Source organism: Diuraphis noxia, unplaced genomic scaffold (genome assembly GCF_037042655.1).
Source record: "Diuraphis noxia isolate RWA-SAM2 unplaced genomic scaffold, SU_Dnox_SAM2 contig0005, whole genome shotgun sequence".
NCBI classification, from domain to species: Eukaryota; Metazoa; Arthropoda; class Insecta; order Hemiptera; family Aphididae; genus Diuraphis; species Diuraphis noxia.
The window spans coordinates 12550767-12566343 of NW_028301715.1; the positions used below are offsets into that span (position 1 = coordinate 12550767).

The following is a 15577-nucleotide window of genomic DNA, read 5'->3' on the forward strand; positions in this document are numbered from 1 at the left end:
AAAATTAAAAATTATAAGAAATCTTATGTTGTCTGTTAACTATCTACAATTTTTGAAATGTTCTAATTTAAATTAAAAAGTTCCATGTTCGTGAAATTTAAAACTTTGTCTGTAATTTAATATGTCACAATTCATTTGTATACTCCTATAATCATTTAAAAAATCAGTGTTGAATTTTATCTTACCTTCGAAAGTTATATAATTAACATTACCATGAACCGTTGGAATTAGAAAATCATGTTAGAAACAAAATACACAAAAGATATTCATTTTCTTTTAGTCATTTTTATTTTATAAGGTTTTGGTGTTAAAAGTATACCACAATTTACTCCATCAGGTAATTGATCTATTTCGATTACAAAATCGTGTACTAGGTTGGCAAATACTAAATTAACAAACCGCTGTGCCAACGCTTCACCAGGACATCGTCTTTTTCCTACAAATAAATAAACAATGACAATATTATTAAATATTATATCATATTATTAATTAATTAAACAGTTTACCAAATCCAAAAAAGTACATGTCTTCAGTCATATTAAGTTTTCCGTTAGTATCCATAAATCTCTCTGGGCGAAAAACTTCTGGATCACCCCATTTCAGTGGATCGTGGTGTACTGAATACAAACTCATCAAAAGAGTTGTATTCTAAAAATAAATATAGAAACATTGTTAAAAATTCTGAAACTATTATTTATGAAGTTTAAAAATTAAAATACCAAAACAAATTTAATATTGCATGGAAAGGATAGTAATGCATTCAACTAAATTTTTGTACAAGGGAGACTATCGTTGAAAAATTTGTCACTTTGATACTTAACCGATTGTGATAATACGATATGGTATTGAAATAATTTTACCTTAGGTAAACTATATCCATTAAGATTTGTATTTCTTAATACACGTCTAGGACCTATGATTGGTGTTACGTGATTAAGCCTTTTCGTCTCTAAAAGCACCGCTTCCACGTATCGATTTCTAATAATAAAAAAAAAAAAATAGATTTAATATGAAAATAATTATACTTGATAGTTGATAATGTCAAACATTATCCATTCAGTTTATTTTACTTAAGAATCTGTTCAGCTGTAATATACGTCCCTGGAGGTTGGATTTCATCCAGAGTAGATTGAACTTTAGCCTGGACATCTGGCCATCGTGCCATGGCCAATATAGCAAAATCCAATGTACTACTAGTTGTATGTGATCCAGCAATAAATAAGTCCAAGCAAACAGCTATCAATTGTTCTTCTGAAATAATTTATACGTTTTAATATGTATTAGAACGAATATAAATAATATCAAAAGAGGAGCGGTCCTTAACCGACTTCGCATAGGACACACCAGAATCACCCATGGTTTCCTTATGTCAAAAGAGGATCCCCCTATTTGTCAAACCTGTGGTACTGCATTAACAGTAAAACATATAATAGCCGACTGTCTAATCTACAACCAAGAACGCGCCGAACATAAAATATCATTCAACCTCGACTCCACACTCGGACCTATTCATGATAACCTAGATATAATTAATTTTTTAAGAAAAACAAAATTGTTCAATCTTATATATATATAAAAAAAAAATGTTTTATTCAAATTAATAACTTTCCATTGTATCAATACATATTATATTATATAATTACTGTATACATAAGTGTAACTAATGGCCTTTGTTGTCGATGTAAATATACTTAATAAAAAGAAAAATAATAATAATAATATCAAAAGTGTTGTTAATACCTAAAGTATAGCAATATAGTATTATTATTTGTTGTACTAGTATAAAATAAATTTTTATTTGTATAGAATTATTAATATTTTATCATAATAAAATAGATATTTTCATAAATTCCATTGATATTAAATTAATACAAATTATGGAAAAAAGACATATAATATAAATGTATTAGAATACCTACTAGTTACTTATACTTTTAAGCATATAAATTATAATAATTTAAGTCGAATGTATGCTTTAAACTAAAAGCTAATTATAAAATTAATAATTAACTACTAACCAGTAAACATTGTATTATACATTTCTTCTTTTTTCATTTGATGTAAATATGCGTCAATAAAATCTCTGGTAGTGTCAGTTATCGTTCTCTTGTGTTCAGCAATATTATTCTATATTAAATATTATACAATTTTGTGTATATTATTATTATTATGTTTTATGTTATATGGGTTAATATTAATAAAACAATCTATCTATTCTATCATAAATAAATATTGAATTTTGTTGAAATGTTTTAGTGAATTTACTTCTGACGAGGGAAGAGAGTACTAAAAGTTGATGAATCATAAATAGAATAATATGTAACTATTATTGAATATCTCTAAATTACAATCGTAATAATACATCTATTTTAATTTATAAATATAGAAGAAAACTATTAAAAATTATAGTTGTTTTAAAAATTAGAATTCTTAAATTATGTATAAAAACGCAGGAATAGTGGAAACAAAATAATATACTATCATAATATAAAATTAAGTTTAAATCGAATAAAAAGTTATAAGATGCATTAAATGCAAATAAAGCGGGCTAGAGGGCTTAAACTCCCCCCCCCCCCCCCCTCAAAATGTCAAACACAATTTGAACTGATATAATAAGATGTAAGAAAATAATCATTTAAACCAGATCTTACGGATATCAAGGAGTAAAGTTGCTGATTGATATCAGTTATGAGTGAGAACCCCGTCCTGTTGGGTGCCAAATACCGTATCCAAGGTATCTGATTGAGCAGCCCACCGGCCATGTCGAATGCTGAACTCCGTTTCCTCATCAATGCTAACAACTTAGGGTCTTCGAACTTAGTGCCGGCTGTCAGCTCCCACAAAACATTCATTACAGCTGATTGCAAGTATAAGGTTGGCGTCACACTTTTTGTCGCATCAAGTAGACGTTTTACCATGTTTTGATATTCATCATAAATCAACTCGTCCACCCTTCTCTGTCCTAAACCAAGTACTTTCAAATGTCTAACCGCAAATGATCTGTGTACTTTCCAAAGGTCTCCATCAGTCATTGTTATACCTGTTTTTAATATAACCATGTCTATAATTAAATACTAGGATTTGGACTATTTGGGGACACCTACATAGATACGGGAATTTTTATTATTATTTTTTTTTAAACAAAATTTGAAAAGTTCATATACAGCTAAAAAATTATTTCAAAATACGAAGAGTTAACCTTTATTTTAAATCTAAATGTTAAAAATGTCTCAGTTTGTAAATAATTATTTGTTTATTAGGTACATAATATATAAGTATAACATATCATTTCAGATTGCTAATGAAGTATATATTGATTGTGTAACTATTCTAATTTTTTGACACGTAACTTTATTCATAATACCTATATTTAATTATTTCTTCAAAAAAATAAAATAATTCCGATGGAATCAAAAGATCTTGCGGTCAACATCTTATTCTGTATTACATTTTAAATTACAGTGCACGTAATATTGTATAATGTATTTTCATACTATAAAGTAATGAAATACCGTCAATGAGAAGGTCTCATTCAGGAGAGTTCATAAGAAATAATTTTAAAAAATACATTGAGTATTGACTTATAAAGTATTGAGTATCAAAATCAAGATTATTGGCATCACTATCAGTTAAAACAATAGTATCTGCTATAATTATTATTTGATTTAAAAGGCGTTTTATTATGTAGAATTGCATTTGTACATTTTTTAATGATTACATAAAATATTTTATGTAATCATAATTTATAACTTTGATATTATATTTTACCTCTACGTTTGCCCATCGTCCGGAGTCTCATAAAAAAATTATCAGGCCGGCCCTGAAATTCATCTCTATGAAACGTTTCATTCAATAGGTTGTTTCCGAACACAATAACGACGTATTCACGTCCTAATTTCAACCCAATGATGTCAGAGTTGTATCTTTGACGGAGCTCCTCTAATGCCAAATACTGACCATTCTTGGTAGCCGCCAATTTAGCTAATTGGTACGTATTTCCCACAAACGGTATCCACTTCGGCCCTAAATATACATATAGAGAAAAAATCAAACGTCAATTAAAATTTTGTAGTAGGTATGAAATTAAAAAAAAAAATACAAATATTTTGACAGTCTTATGTTTTGTTTTAAAGCGTATTAACTATTAAGTACGTAACTTAACTTTGCACACAGATTTGAATATAAAAATTGTTCATGCTGCTGCAATAACGTTCTACAAACGATTTCATAATAGACTTATTCCTTCCCATCCCAGGTTAGGTCAGGAAACTTAATATCATAGGTACTTAAATAACAGATTGAGAAAAATTCACTCAGAATTGAATTTAGTAGAAGAACGAGTGAGTAATAATATTCTAATTTTGCCGATAATTTAAAATAACAATATGAAAATAAAACTATGATAGATAATTTTATTTTATTTTTTTTATTTGTACGCACATATTCGTATTAATAATATACATATTTAGATACCATGTGACATGTAGTGTACTGTGTGTACTATACTATCAATCAAACACAACTATCTCTCTACAAACACATTTTTTTTGTGCATGTTATATATCTCAAACAAACTGGTTTAACAATACTATCCAGATGTTAAGTGCTAGGTTGAATCATTTTGGCAATAAGACCATCAAAAATACTGAATTTCGTATTTTCGTTCACACATTTTTATCACAGCATGACATAATTACATTTGTAATAATAATACTTCAAAATATAAAATTAAATTGTTTAGAAACTATAACGAATTTAAATACCAAACATATTTTAATTAGCGTATGACAACTATAAAATATATTGATAATATTATAAAATAATATTTGTACTATTGTTTCTCATTCGATTCTGTGGGGTGTAGAAAATATAATAAATTATATATTAAGTGATTATCATTGGCAAATTTTAAGTAATTAGAAAACAATATTGATATCTTCATAATTGGATACATATTAAAATGATGCATAGCCAAATAAATGTGCATAAAAATAAATGATATTATAATTTATTATTTTTCTAAAACAATAAATAACGATGATAAGATTAAAGAATTTTGAGTTTTAATCTAATCATACTTAAAGACTAACCCAAGTTTCCACCCATTCTAATAATTTTATAGTTAATATCAATATATTATGGCTATCATATAATTAGTAATTAAAAAATTTAGAACTTAAAAGCTTTATATGAAATATGTGTTATGATGTTTGTAATAGTTTATTTAAAATAACCTTTATGGATAAAATGATTTCCAATTTATACAATAATAAAACATATTATAAGTTATCAAAAAATCATAATTATAAAAAAAGTCAATGTTAATAACTTATATTTCTTTGTAGAGGCGTGATAGCAAAAATAAGCATGAGTAACATCATAACCAGAATGAGGTGTTCTTTGTACATCGGTAGCATACAAATTGTAAAAAAATTGGTTTGAATTTTCGAGAGACATATATGATGACTGATATAAAAAGATACTTCACCACATCAAACTTAGGTACCTACCTATATGATTGTATTATGTATTGTTTAGTAGATAGGTAACTTGAATATAATTTCATGACATTTTTTAATTTATTAAATTATCATAATGGTTACAAATAATTTGATTATACTTACATTTAATATTGTAAAATACTAAAATGTGTGTATTACACGAAACAATAAAATACAAAATGAGTGTCATGCAAGTCACAAATATATTAATACTTCACAATTTTCAAAACGTGAAAAATAAATAAATGAATATAATATGAAGAAAAAAATTATAATTGTTATAATTTATTATGTAATAGGTATTTACATACATGTTATGCAATTTTTAATTGGTTGATTTCATAATGCTGTGCAATATACTAATATATCTTCATAAAAACCGAAAATTATCTTAAGAACCCAGAGAAACCTATTTGTACTATCTACCTATCCATCACATGGATTATTGTATACCAAATTATTTAAATTATTACTTTGCCGTGGTTTATGATGATATGAGTACCTGCCTATACTAACTGTAGACTGGTACAAGCCAAATTGTGAAACCAAATCACAACTTAAACAAAAATAATACTTGGAAAATGTAACTTTACCTGGTGGATAGTTTTTTGGTTTTCTACACGTACGAAGAGCGATTAATAACAGAATTACAGCAACGAAACATACAAAATACCAAATAATTAATAACAGAGACATAATATTATTAAAGTGTAATTAACGCCGGGACAGGCTGACGATTAGAATAACGATACAAACGATACACGTGGTAGCCGGCAAACGACTGACCGTTTTTTATTCACTCGTGTAATAGTGCTTTAATCGTATTTATTTAAGGCGATGACAAAGAATAATAATAATAATAATAATAATGATAATAATAATAATAAATTGCTTCTGCAGAATGAGATATTTGTGTGTGTGAGTGTGTGTGTATGTATAATACTATACCGTATATGTATAACAACGACAATAATTATTTGTGCAGTAAATTGGTGGGGACATTTCCGTTGTCCACTATCCAATAAACTATTTTGTATAAGTAATTATAAATACAATTAGTTTTGGCCGTTTGCCTAGTCAATACAGAGTGATTCACACTACACTGTATAATATACTATCATAACTATAAAGTGTTGGTACAACATGTCAATATCTAATAGCATATTGTAGTAAGTAGTAAGTACGTAATACTAATATAATGTAAATATTATATATATAACATGTTAAGAATAAGAAACTTAACAAATACAATTATAATTATTAATGTATAATATGACTAGATAGATGCAACTTAGTATCACCTCGAACTCGTACTTTTATAATTAACTCCTCCAAGTTCTTTAAGCATACTTAATTACCTTCATCAAATACTTAGATTTTTATATCATTTTAATAGTATAGGTGATATTGCGAATGTTGAGATACAAAAATTATTTTCACTTAAAATTGTTAAGTCGACGATTTTATTGAAAATGTTGATGTAATCGAACGGAAATTTTTAGGAGTAGTTTTTGAGTTATTGAATTTTGCGTACCAAGGTATGATGATTTGAAAATAGGTAGTAATTTCATTAATCTATCAACATTTTATGTTTTTAAAAACTGTCCAAGTTTAATAAGTACTAGATTTAAAATTACAACTATTTTTCAGAGATTTATAAAATTATTTTTTAGAATTATTATTCTTTTAAGTAAGTATATGCATTTAAATAACTCAGAAACAACTCGTACAAATTTTGATTTAAATATATGCTAAATGCATCAACGATTACATTAAATCGTCTGCATAGTAATATACTTATAAAAAGTTTGTATCACCACAGCACATAAGACATAATATAGCACTCTGTATATAGTCGTATGTATCTAACTACATAACTAACTATTTACTGTTTAGATTCTCCTTCTCAACACTTGATACATAATATACTTATAAGCTTATTTTAGATATTATACCTATACTTTAAAGTTAATTATTTTCAGTACAGTACAGTGTGCACGTACATACACATTTAATAATCTCTCTGTATACATTACTGGATTTATTAATATTTTTTTATTCTACATTTACAAATGAATACGTACCGTGGTCCACGAGAGAAAAATTAAATTTATTTGTTCTCATTTAATAAAATATCCAATTGAAACGTGAAGTTTTAAAAGTTCTCGGTTGACCCAACTACTCGACTGGATTTTATTCATTTTGCGTTGTTGGCTATTTTACATTATCTTCGTCACAGTGTGCAGTGTGCACATTACACACATAATATTTTACAATCTTCCTGTATACATTATTGGATTTATTAATAATTTTTTTTTATTTTAGATTTACGAATGAATACGTACTACGAGAGAAATATTTTATTATTTATTTGCCCTCATTTAATAAAATATCCAATTGAAACATGAAGTTTTTAAAGTTCCCGGTTGACCCGGCTACACGACTGAATTTTATTCATTTTTCATTAGCTATCCTACATTATCTTCATCACCAAGTAGTGAAGTATTCTCAACATACTTATACATAACAGTAAAACATATTACAATATGAAATGTAAATGATATATTATTATAAAAACAATAACATATACAAAATATATGATAGTAGAGACGCTGAAACCAATGTAATATTTAACTAAAGGCTCAGCAAAAAATTGTAATTGCATCTATTCTATTTATAGGTCTGCATTTGTCACTACTTAAGGATACGCGTATGATATTAAGTATTAGATAATACATATTATAGATACACAAGTAGTGTCTACACACTTAATTATAGGTGTTGATTGAACTGATACCACAGTGGTATTACCATTAAGTATCTAGCAAATAAACATAATGAATGATTATAATAAAAACTGCATATTATAATATTTTTAAGTGTAATGTATTAATATAAGTTACATTTTTAGGTTAATTGTTAATATATTTATACTATATACAGGCAGTGACAATATTATGGCCGGGGTTATGCTTATAAATATGCTAATACGTAAAAACTTTAAATTTAAATCATCAGATAAACTAATAGGTACATTGGATTACTATATAAATGTTTATTTATATATTTACTGGAAAAAAATAATTTCAAATTAAAATACTAAAATCAATAAATCGACCAATTATAATTTATCATGTTTAATAATATAGGTAGGTACTAGGTATGCATTTCGTTTTAAAGTGAAAAACTTAAATCTGAAAAAATATTTTAAAATGAACAATTAAAATTTAAAAAAAAATAATAATATTATTTTTAAAATAATCGATATTAAAATTTAGTAGTTTCCTGAGTAATTATAAATTTGTTGTAATAGTAATATATAAACCAATTGCACAGAGTTATCTGTTCTTTTTTCGCTCTTAAGTAAATGTCATATAAAACAACATCTATTAATATAATTTAACTATAATTCATGTTATCTGCGATCCATTCGACAAATGACGCTACCCTGGTATATACACCTGGGTAACCTGGTTCAGCGCACTTAAATCCAAAAGACACAACACCAACTAAATAATATTGAGTACCACTTGGCCACATTAAGGGACCTCCAGAATCTCCCTGAAATAACGATCAAAATTATAAATATATTTACACAGTACAAATTAAGTTTTTAGATCAGCACCTGACAAGCGTCTTTTCCTCCAGTTAATAATCCAGCACACAAAACTCTATCATCGATAACAGATTTCTTGTTGGCAAATGCTCGCTTACATTCTGAATTATCTATCACGGGTACTTGAACTTCCATCAGAGTAGTAGAACTCGGTCCGCCTAAGTAATACATATAATATTATTAAAACCAAATGCAAAAAATAAACATTGTTATTTTAATATGCTATAATCATAATAAGAGTTCAGTATAATATATAGTATAATATATAATATGTAATTTGAAATGTACCAACTCTACATTTTATATTATTTGGTTATGCTTACGGAATGATGTGGAACCCCATCCGGCAACAAATGGTACAGATTTAACTAACTTGTTTGCTCTATGATGCGATAAGACAGGTAAACAGATAGGTTGAATAAATTCTAAAAAAAAAAAAAATGTAAAAAGTAAAGTAAAATAAATAAAAATTATGCTCATTGTACGTAATATACTAGGTAGTACTAGTTTTGAAATATTTTATAATAATATTCTTACATAACATTTCTTATTTCTGTAGTAGGCAATATAATTAACAATATGAAAAATACAATATTATACCAATAGAAGTTAACTACACCACTGTTTTACAACGATTATTTTCTATAGGCTTGAAAATCATTCATCGACAATGAGTCGACTCCTGAAAAATTCTAAATAGGTCTTACAAGACAAATTTTAAATATTTCGAGGAATAGGTCGGTAAAGTTTTAAAAATGATTATACTGCCCTCATTAGTGTTAATCAGAGAGAAATTAGAGATTGTAAGACCTATTATCTGACTTTACTCAAAATGTAGATTAATAAAAATAAATAAAATGAAAAATGAAAAAAATAAATAGAACAAAATAATTTTCCGCCGCTCAATATTTAACTAAATAACTCCTGTACTTGCCTATATGTATAATATACTTTAGATATTAATATATTAATTAGGTACGCATCAAATAAACATATATTGTTTTAAAAAAGTCTTGTGTTTTTTATCATTTACATATTACTTATTTTTATATTTTAAGTTACCTAAATATAATAACAAAAGATAATAATATCATAATAGATATCAAGATGTAAAGAAAGGCGGCTTTTGTGAAGCCGGGAATTGGCATTGACCTAAGCCTTGACACCCTCAGAGACTTATACACGATATAGAAGTGTAATGAAATGTGTGATATTAAAAAAATACTTACGATTGAATCTAACACTGTTTTCTAATTTTAATAATGCAATATCAGTGGTATATTCTTGTGCATTATATCGTTCATGTGTCATGACGCGTGAAATTGCAACATCTATTGGTCCAGCTCCATCATTCACTTTAGGATCTAAGTTCAAATCACCTAAATGCGCGACAGCCCTGAAAAACAAAATAATTTGAAGCTACGATATTTGATATTAATTATTATCAAAAAAAAATTTGATGTAAATTTAAAGATCGTTTTGTTGAAAAAAAATGTTTAATATCAATTTTCATTCATTCGTTTGATTATAGTGTATTATAAAATCAATTATACAACTAACATTTAGGCATGTGGTAAACTTGTATAACCAACCTACTCTTTATAATCTATTTGTATTGAATATATTTATTTTTTATAAACATGTTTTATAACAAATATTATACTTTTTTAACTACTCGTTACTTGTTAGTTGTTCGAAATACGATTCTTAAATAAGAACATGTTGAAATTTCAAAAATATATTCTGCTTTTAAATATGTTACTATTCAAAATAATAAAACTACAGTTAAAAATAAAATCACATTATAATATATATATATATATATTATATATATTAATTTAAATGTACCTACCTAAAAAAATTTTCGATTTTTACATAGAAATCACAATAAAAAAACACATATTATTATCACTCGAACTAGAAAAACTCACAAACTTTTTTCAATTTAAACTCAAGTTGGTATTAGGATAACTAAAGAAGCAGCACCTCAACATTTATCGATTACCTATAAAATACAATTACCAATGATAACTAATATATAAAGTGTATAATCATATTTATACCAATAAATACTTATCAACATGTGTATATTTACTATTTAAACATAAAATAAATAATGGCAATTGTATGTAGGTATAGTGGCATATTGTAATATTACTTACTATCTATGTAATATGTAACCTCTTCACACCATTGATTTAATAATAATAATAAAATTTTCAACTATCATAATTTATATTATTCTTGTCTCAAAAACATTAAGAACATAAGTTACTTTATATGCTAAATATTTTAAGCAAAATGAAACAATTTTTAACTAGTTTATAGACAGATTAATCAGATTATTTACACTTACAATTTTCGATTTCCAATACCGACGGTACAGTGGGCAGCTGTTAATACGTATCTATCTGATATCAAGGCACCACCACACAGCCACTGATATTCGGAACTTGGCCTATTAAGATCTTGATATCCAAGTGCTGTCATCCAGGGCCAAGCACCTAAATACATCAAAAAGTCATTATTTGTAATGAATAATATTATACTTCAATAAATCTAAAACGCTTTACGAGGTAGATATTTTGTGAAATTTTAAAAAAATAAACACAAATTACAATTTAGTTTGTTTTCTAACGTATACCTAATTCAGCAGGATTTCCTCCGACAATTCGAACGTGGCTAGAATTAGTTCGTCCACAAGTTTTTTGTGATGGCAATTTGATTGACGTAACTGTTTCGTAAACTGCTGAACCTCCCGAATCAGTTTTTGGAGTAGTTATCCTTTGAGTGGTATCAGTGTAGCTGGTATCAGTGTAGGTGGTAGGTTCATTCTCCAATGGACAGCATACCTTGGGGTCTCTACCCTCATATCCACACATGGAGTTTCTGAGAAATGTGGCAATAGAAGAATTGTGTCTCTGATTTTCTAATAGATAACGTAGCTTAGGGCATCTTTTTATGTTAATGCAATTGCCGTTAAGATCATTAGGCGTGAAACATCCTATACATTTAAACATTTAGGTAAATTATTCATAATTTGTTTTTATATTAATATTAATAATAAATAAGTAATAAGTATAAGTTTAATAAGTAATGAAAAAATTACTAAGTTCAACAAGTTTGCAATACTTTTTTTTTAAATTTTATATAGGTAACCAAACTGATAATATAGTAAAATTGGAACTATACGGAAATATTACTTCTTATTTTTTCATCACTTTAAAGTTTAAAGAACTTAAATTAATATTTGTTAATCAAATAAAACAAAATATAAATTAATAATGAGTCAATTATTCTTGTTGTAAATTGCAATAATATTGTTGTTAATTTGATGAATACCTACATGTTGGTCTACAATTTTCAGTTGTTTTAAAGATAAATAAACCTGAATTGTCATTATCACCTACCATCTTACTATAATAGTAAAATAAGTTACTATAATAGCTATATATAAATATTATAAAATATAATTACTAATTAGTAATAGACTAATATAGGCTGACCATCTTCGCTCAGAATCCTTTTTCGTATACAAAAATCTATCATTAAATTCGTAACTAACTGAATTAACACATACAATATAATGATTTAGGTATTCAATAACATAATATACTACACTGCAGTAGATCAGACTGATCAGTTATCTACCTACTCCCTTTTTTTTATAAATGACTTTAAAGTGAGTACAGACGTACGGTCACATGATCAAATGATACTCTTTGGTGACTTTTAAGGTAGGTGACACGAAGTCTAAGTTAATCCCGTTATTTTTAATAACACCTAATCAAACATTTTTGTTAATTAAATATATAATAACTTAAAATTTATTCACCGCCATCTATTGGACGTGATTCAATCTTTTTTATAAAATTTTCTGGTATCACTAAGAATAATCTATGAAATTTTCGTCAAGATCGGTCAGTTTTTGAATGATTTAACTACAACCACACACACGCACTAATAGCCTACTATTATTAATTTAAACAGATATAGGTTGATAAACAACAATATTTTGTAATCAAAATAAAAACACACCATTATTATTTTGTGAGTTTTGAGCCTTCACACTTCTATCTCCATCAATCCAAAAACTGAACACGAATATCATACAAATAATAAATGTGCCTCTGTCCATGTTCAATTATGAAAACCAAACCGTATACCTAAATACAAAAAAAAAAATGTGTAATAAATGGAATAGTCAAATTACCCACGCCGTTCTAAACTCAATAATTAAAGATTTATTTTACCTTCGGTGTTTAGTTCTTGATTATGTTGCAGTTGTGAGTATAATTACTTGATGATTGTGTTCGTGGGCATTGATTTATTCTGATCAAAAGCAATCTATATTTAAAATACCAAGTATACGTGGCCTAGACGTTGTCGGCAAAGTAATCCCTATAATGATTTTTAATATTTTAGATTTTAGACTCATTTATACCAAAACAATAATACAATATAAATAAATAGCTATACGCCATACCAAGTGTAGGGTCATAAGAACATTACAATAGGTCAAACTGATTAGGTACCATTCATTATTAAATATGTACCTATCGTCAAAAAATATATGATAATGATGCACATTGTATATACAGTTATTTTTTATTTTTAATAATAATTATTTTTTTATTTCGGTTTTCAATTTTTGTTGATAGACCCTCTAATAATTGATGATCATTTTTAACTACCCTAATACAATTATTTTATAATGTATTTATTTATTCATCTGATTGTAATATTTCAAGTACCAAAATTATCAATCATCAAGTTCACCGTATTATATAGAAACATAACTGATATTATATGGCAAAAAAGTACTATCTCAATCTGTAAATTTCATTGATTTAATAATTTAACTGCAGTAGGCATAGCTAGGAACGTAATTTGATGAATTTGGAGATTGAAATTAATCTACCATATTATATAACATAATGCGTAAGATATTAGTTGTTCTAATTCTTCTATTAACTAGATTAATTCCTGGATTTCTTCTTAAGTATCAAACGTATTGTAAAAAACAAGCGACCAATTAGAAATAATAATAACATATGAATTAACAGATACATGTATAACCGCAATGTTTGTGCCCGTCATCAATACATTTTTCCCGTTTTATTTTATATGAACGTAATTATTTTAATTTATTACCTACACCATATCTTTTGGTTACACGCATGATATTGTAATTAAAAAGTTAATTAAATACCTATACTTGAAAATTGTATTATATTGTTCGTGTCACTTACCTAAACATTTGAGAACAGTATATTTATAACCAATTAATAAATTAAATGATTATAATATATCCATTATTTATTAATAACATTTATCACTTATCACTTTATCTGCTATCATAGATAAGATCAAAAATATATAATTTTGTTGAAAATTAATTTTTAGTTTAAACAGGTAAATAGTTACACACACAAAAAGCAAAGTATTCATACAATCATACATAATATATAATATGTAAACTAAAATGCATAAATCATTTTCTAGTACAATTTTAAGGAAAATAAAATTAAAATATCATTAACCTAACGCATGATGGAACAACATTTACCATTACTTTTATATTTTATATTTTGTATAATACTAAAAAGGTGTTAAGATTATTTTTGTGACAAATATAATAAATTACACGTAGCTAGGTAGGTACCTATAAGGCATTACTAAAGTTAGTTCTTACTGTAATGAAGTTATGTGTATAAGAAAATAAAAATGTTGATTAGTTGATACGTACCTACTATTCTTAAGTATGAAATGGAGGAAATAATATAGGTATTTATTATTTTTTCATTTTCTGTTGAAGTTAAAAATCACTTGTTATACTATTATGTTATACACCCTGAAAATTATTTAATTTTGCATCTGTATGACATTCCGCAAATTAGATACCTATTTAAATAGTGAGAATCAACATAAGTTATATTTATTTATTTAATATTTATTAGAAAAATCGTAAATTTATAAACCATACTGAAGGTCTAGGTCACAATTTCAAGGTAAAAATAATTTAATTTGATAAGCAACAAGGAAATTAAAGTTAAAAATATTTGTTTTTCTTTTGTTCAATGAATTGTTTGTTACACATTATATTTTTGAACTGCATAGAAAAAAATATATATTATAGTAAAAGGTTAGTCCAAGCAATTTACATGAGAGCATTTTAAACTCCCTAATGATTTTTTCATAAAAATAATACACTTGTGAGTGAACGTGATTTTTTAACTATTACATTATCATCAAATGATTTATTAACACATCATACATACCTACATAACTGAGTTGTTACCTGTTAATATATTGGTGACTTCTTTTATTGTAACGTAGCGTTTATAATAGAAATAAACTACCATAGACCACAATAAACAGTGCAGATTGTCTGGCTTAAATTAGTTGTGCCTTGTACGATACGTAAGAACCATGAACAAGTGAACAGTAATACGTCAAA

The 15577-nt window shown here is 26.4% G+C and overlaps 2 protein-coding genes across 8 annotated transcripts; both read right to left on the reverse strand.

The window, feature by feature from the left end:
- Positions 1-265: 265 nt before the first annotated feature.
- On the reverse strand, positions 266-7970 carry Cyp305a1 (Cytochrome P450 305a1). 4 transcript variants are annotated; one of them, XM_089228236.1, is made up of 9 exons: positions 7847-7970; positions 7586-7782; positions 3769-4023; positions 2652-3040; positions 2019-2127; positions 1071-1251; positions 861-978; positions 507-648; positions 266-436 (listed from the first exon to the last, which is right to left on the reverse strand). In XM_089228236.1, exons 2-9 carry the CDS (start codon positions 7623-7625, stop codon positions 267-269), a joined length of 1404 nt encoding a protein of 467 aa, XP_089084362.1. In that variant the 5' UTR covers positions 7626-7782; positions 7847-7970; the 3' UTR covers position 266. The 4 variants fall into 4 exon arrangements, with proteins under 4 accessions (XP_089084362.1, XP_089084360.1, XP_015375411.1 ...); XM_089228234.1 differs by lacking the exons at positions 7586-7782; positions 7847-7970 and adding an exon at positions 6095-6295 and having other exon boundaries at positions 1071-1248; XM_015519925.2 differs by lacking the exons at positions 7586-7782; positions 7847-7970 and adding an exon at positions 6095-6294.
- Positions 7971-8040: 70 nt separating this feature from the next.
- Positions 8041-15565, reverse strand: LOC107169948 (venom protease-like). Of its 4 annotated transcripts, XM_089228237.1 has the most exons (10): positions 15419-15556; positions 14867-15021; positions 13371-13518; positions 13156-13283; positions 11762-12121; positions 11474-11621; positions 10347-10513; positions 9441-9542; positions 9127-9275; positions 8041-9062 (listed from the first exon to the last, which is right to left on the reverse strand). In XM_089228237.1, the coding sequence occupies exons 4-10, from the start codon at positions 13253-13255 to the stop codon at positions 8901-8903; spliced, it is 1188 nt and encodes a 395-aa protein (XP_089084363.1). In that variant the 5' UTR covers positions 13256-13283; positions 13371-13518; positions 14867-15021; positions 15419-15556; the 3' UTR covers positions 8041-8900. The 4 variants fall into 4 exon arrangements, with proteins under 4 accessions (XP_089084363.1, XP_015375409.1, XP_015375410.1 ...); XM_015519923.2 differs by lacking the exon at positions 14867-15021 and having other exon boundaries at positions 15419-15565; XM_015519924.2 differs by lacking the exon at positions 14867-15021 and having other exon boundaries at positions 15399-15538.
- Between the last annotated feature and the right edge of the window lie 12 nt (positions 15566-15577).

Bases quoted from the DNA above. Each gene is read 5' to 3' on its own strand.
- LOC107169948 (XM_015519923.2), bottom strand. From the start codon at position 13,255: ATGGACAGAGGCACATTTATTATTTGTATGATATTCGTGTTCAGTTTT. The intron at 12,122-13,155 runs GTGTGTTTTTAT...TTAAATGTATAG, and splicing joins AAACTCACAAAATAATAATG to GATGTTTCACGCCTAATGAT. The intron at 9,276-9,440 runs GTAAGCATAACC...TGTATTACTTAG, and splicing joins ATGGGGTTCCACATCATTCC to GCGGACCGAGTTCTACTACT.
- Cyp305a1 (XM_015519925.2), bottom strand. From the start codon at position 6,197: ATGTCTCTGTTATTAATTATTTGGTATTTTGTATGTTTCGTTGCTGTA. The intron at 4,024-6,094 runs GTAAAGTTACAT...ATGTATATTTAG, and splicing joins ACCAAAAAACTATCCACCAG to GGCCGAAGTGGATACCGTTT. The intron at 649-860 runs GTAAAATTATTT...ATTTATTTTTAG, and splicing joins ATGGATATAGTTTACCTAAG to AATACAACTCTTTTGATGAG.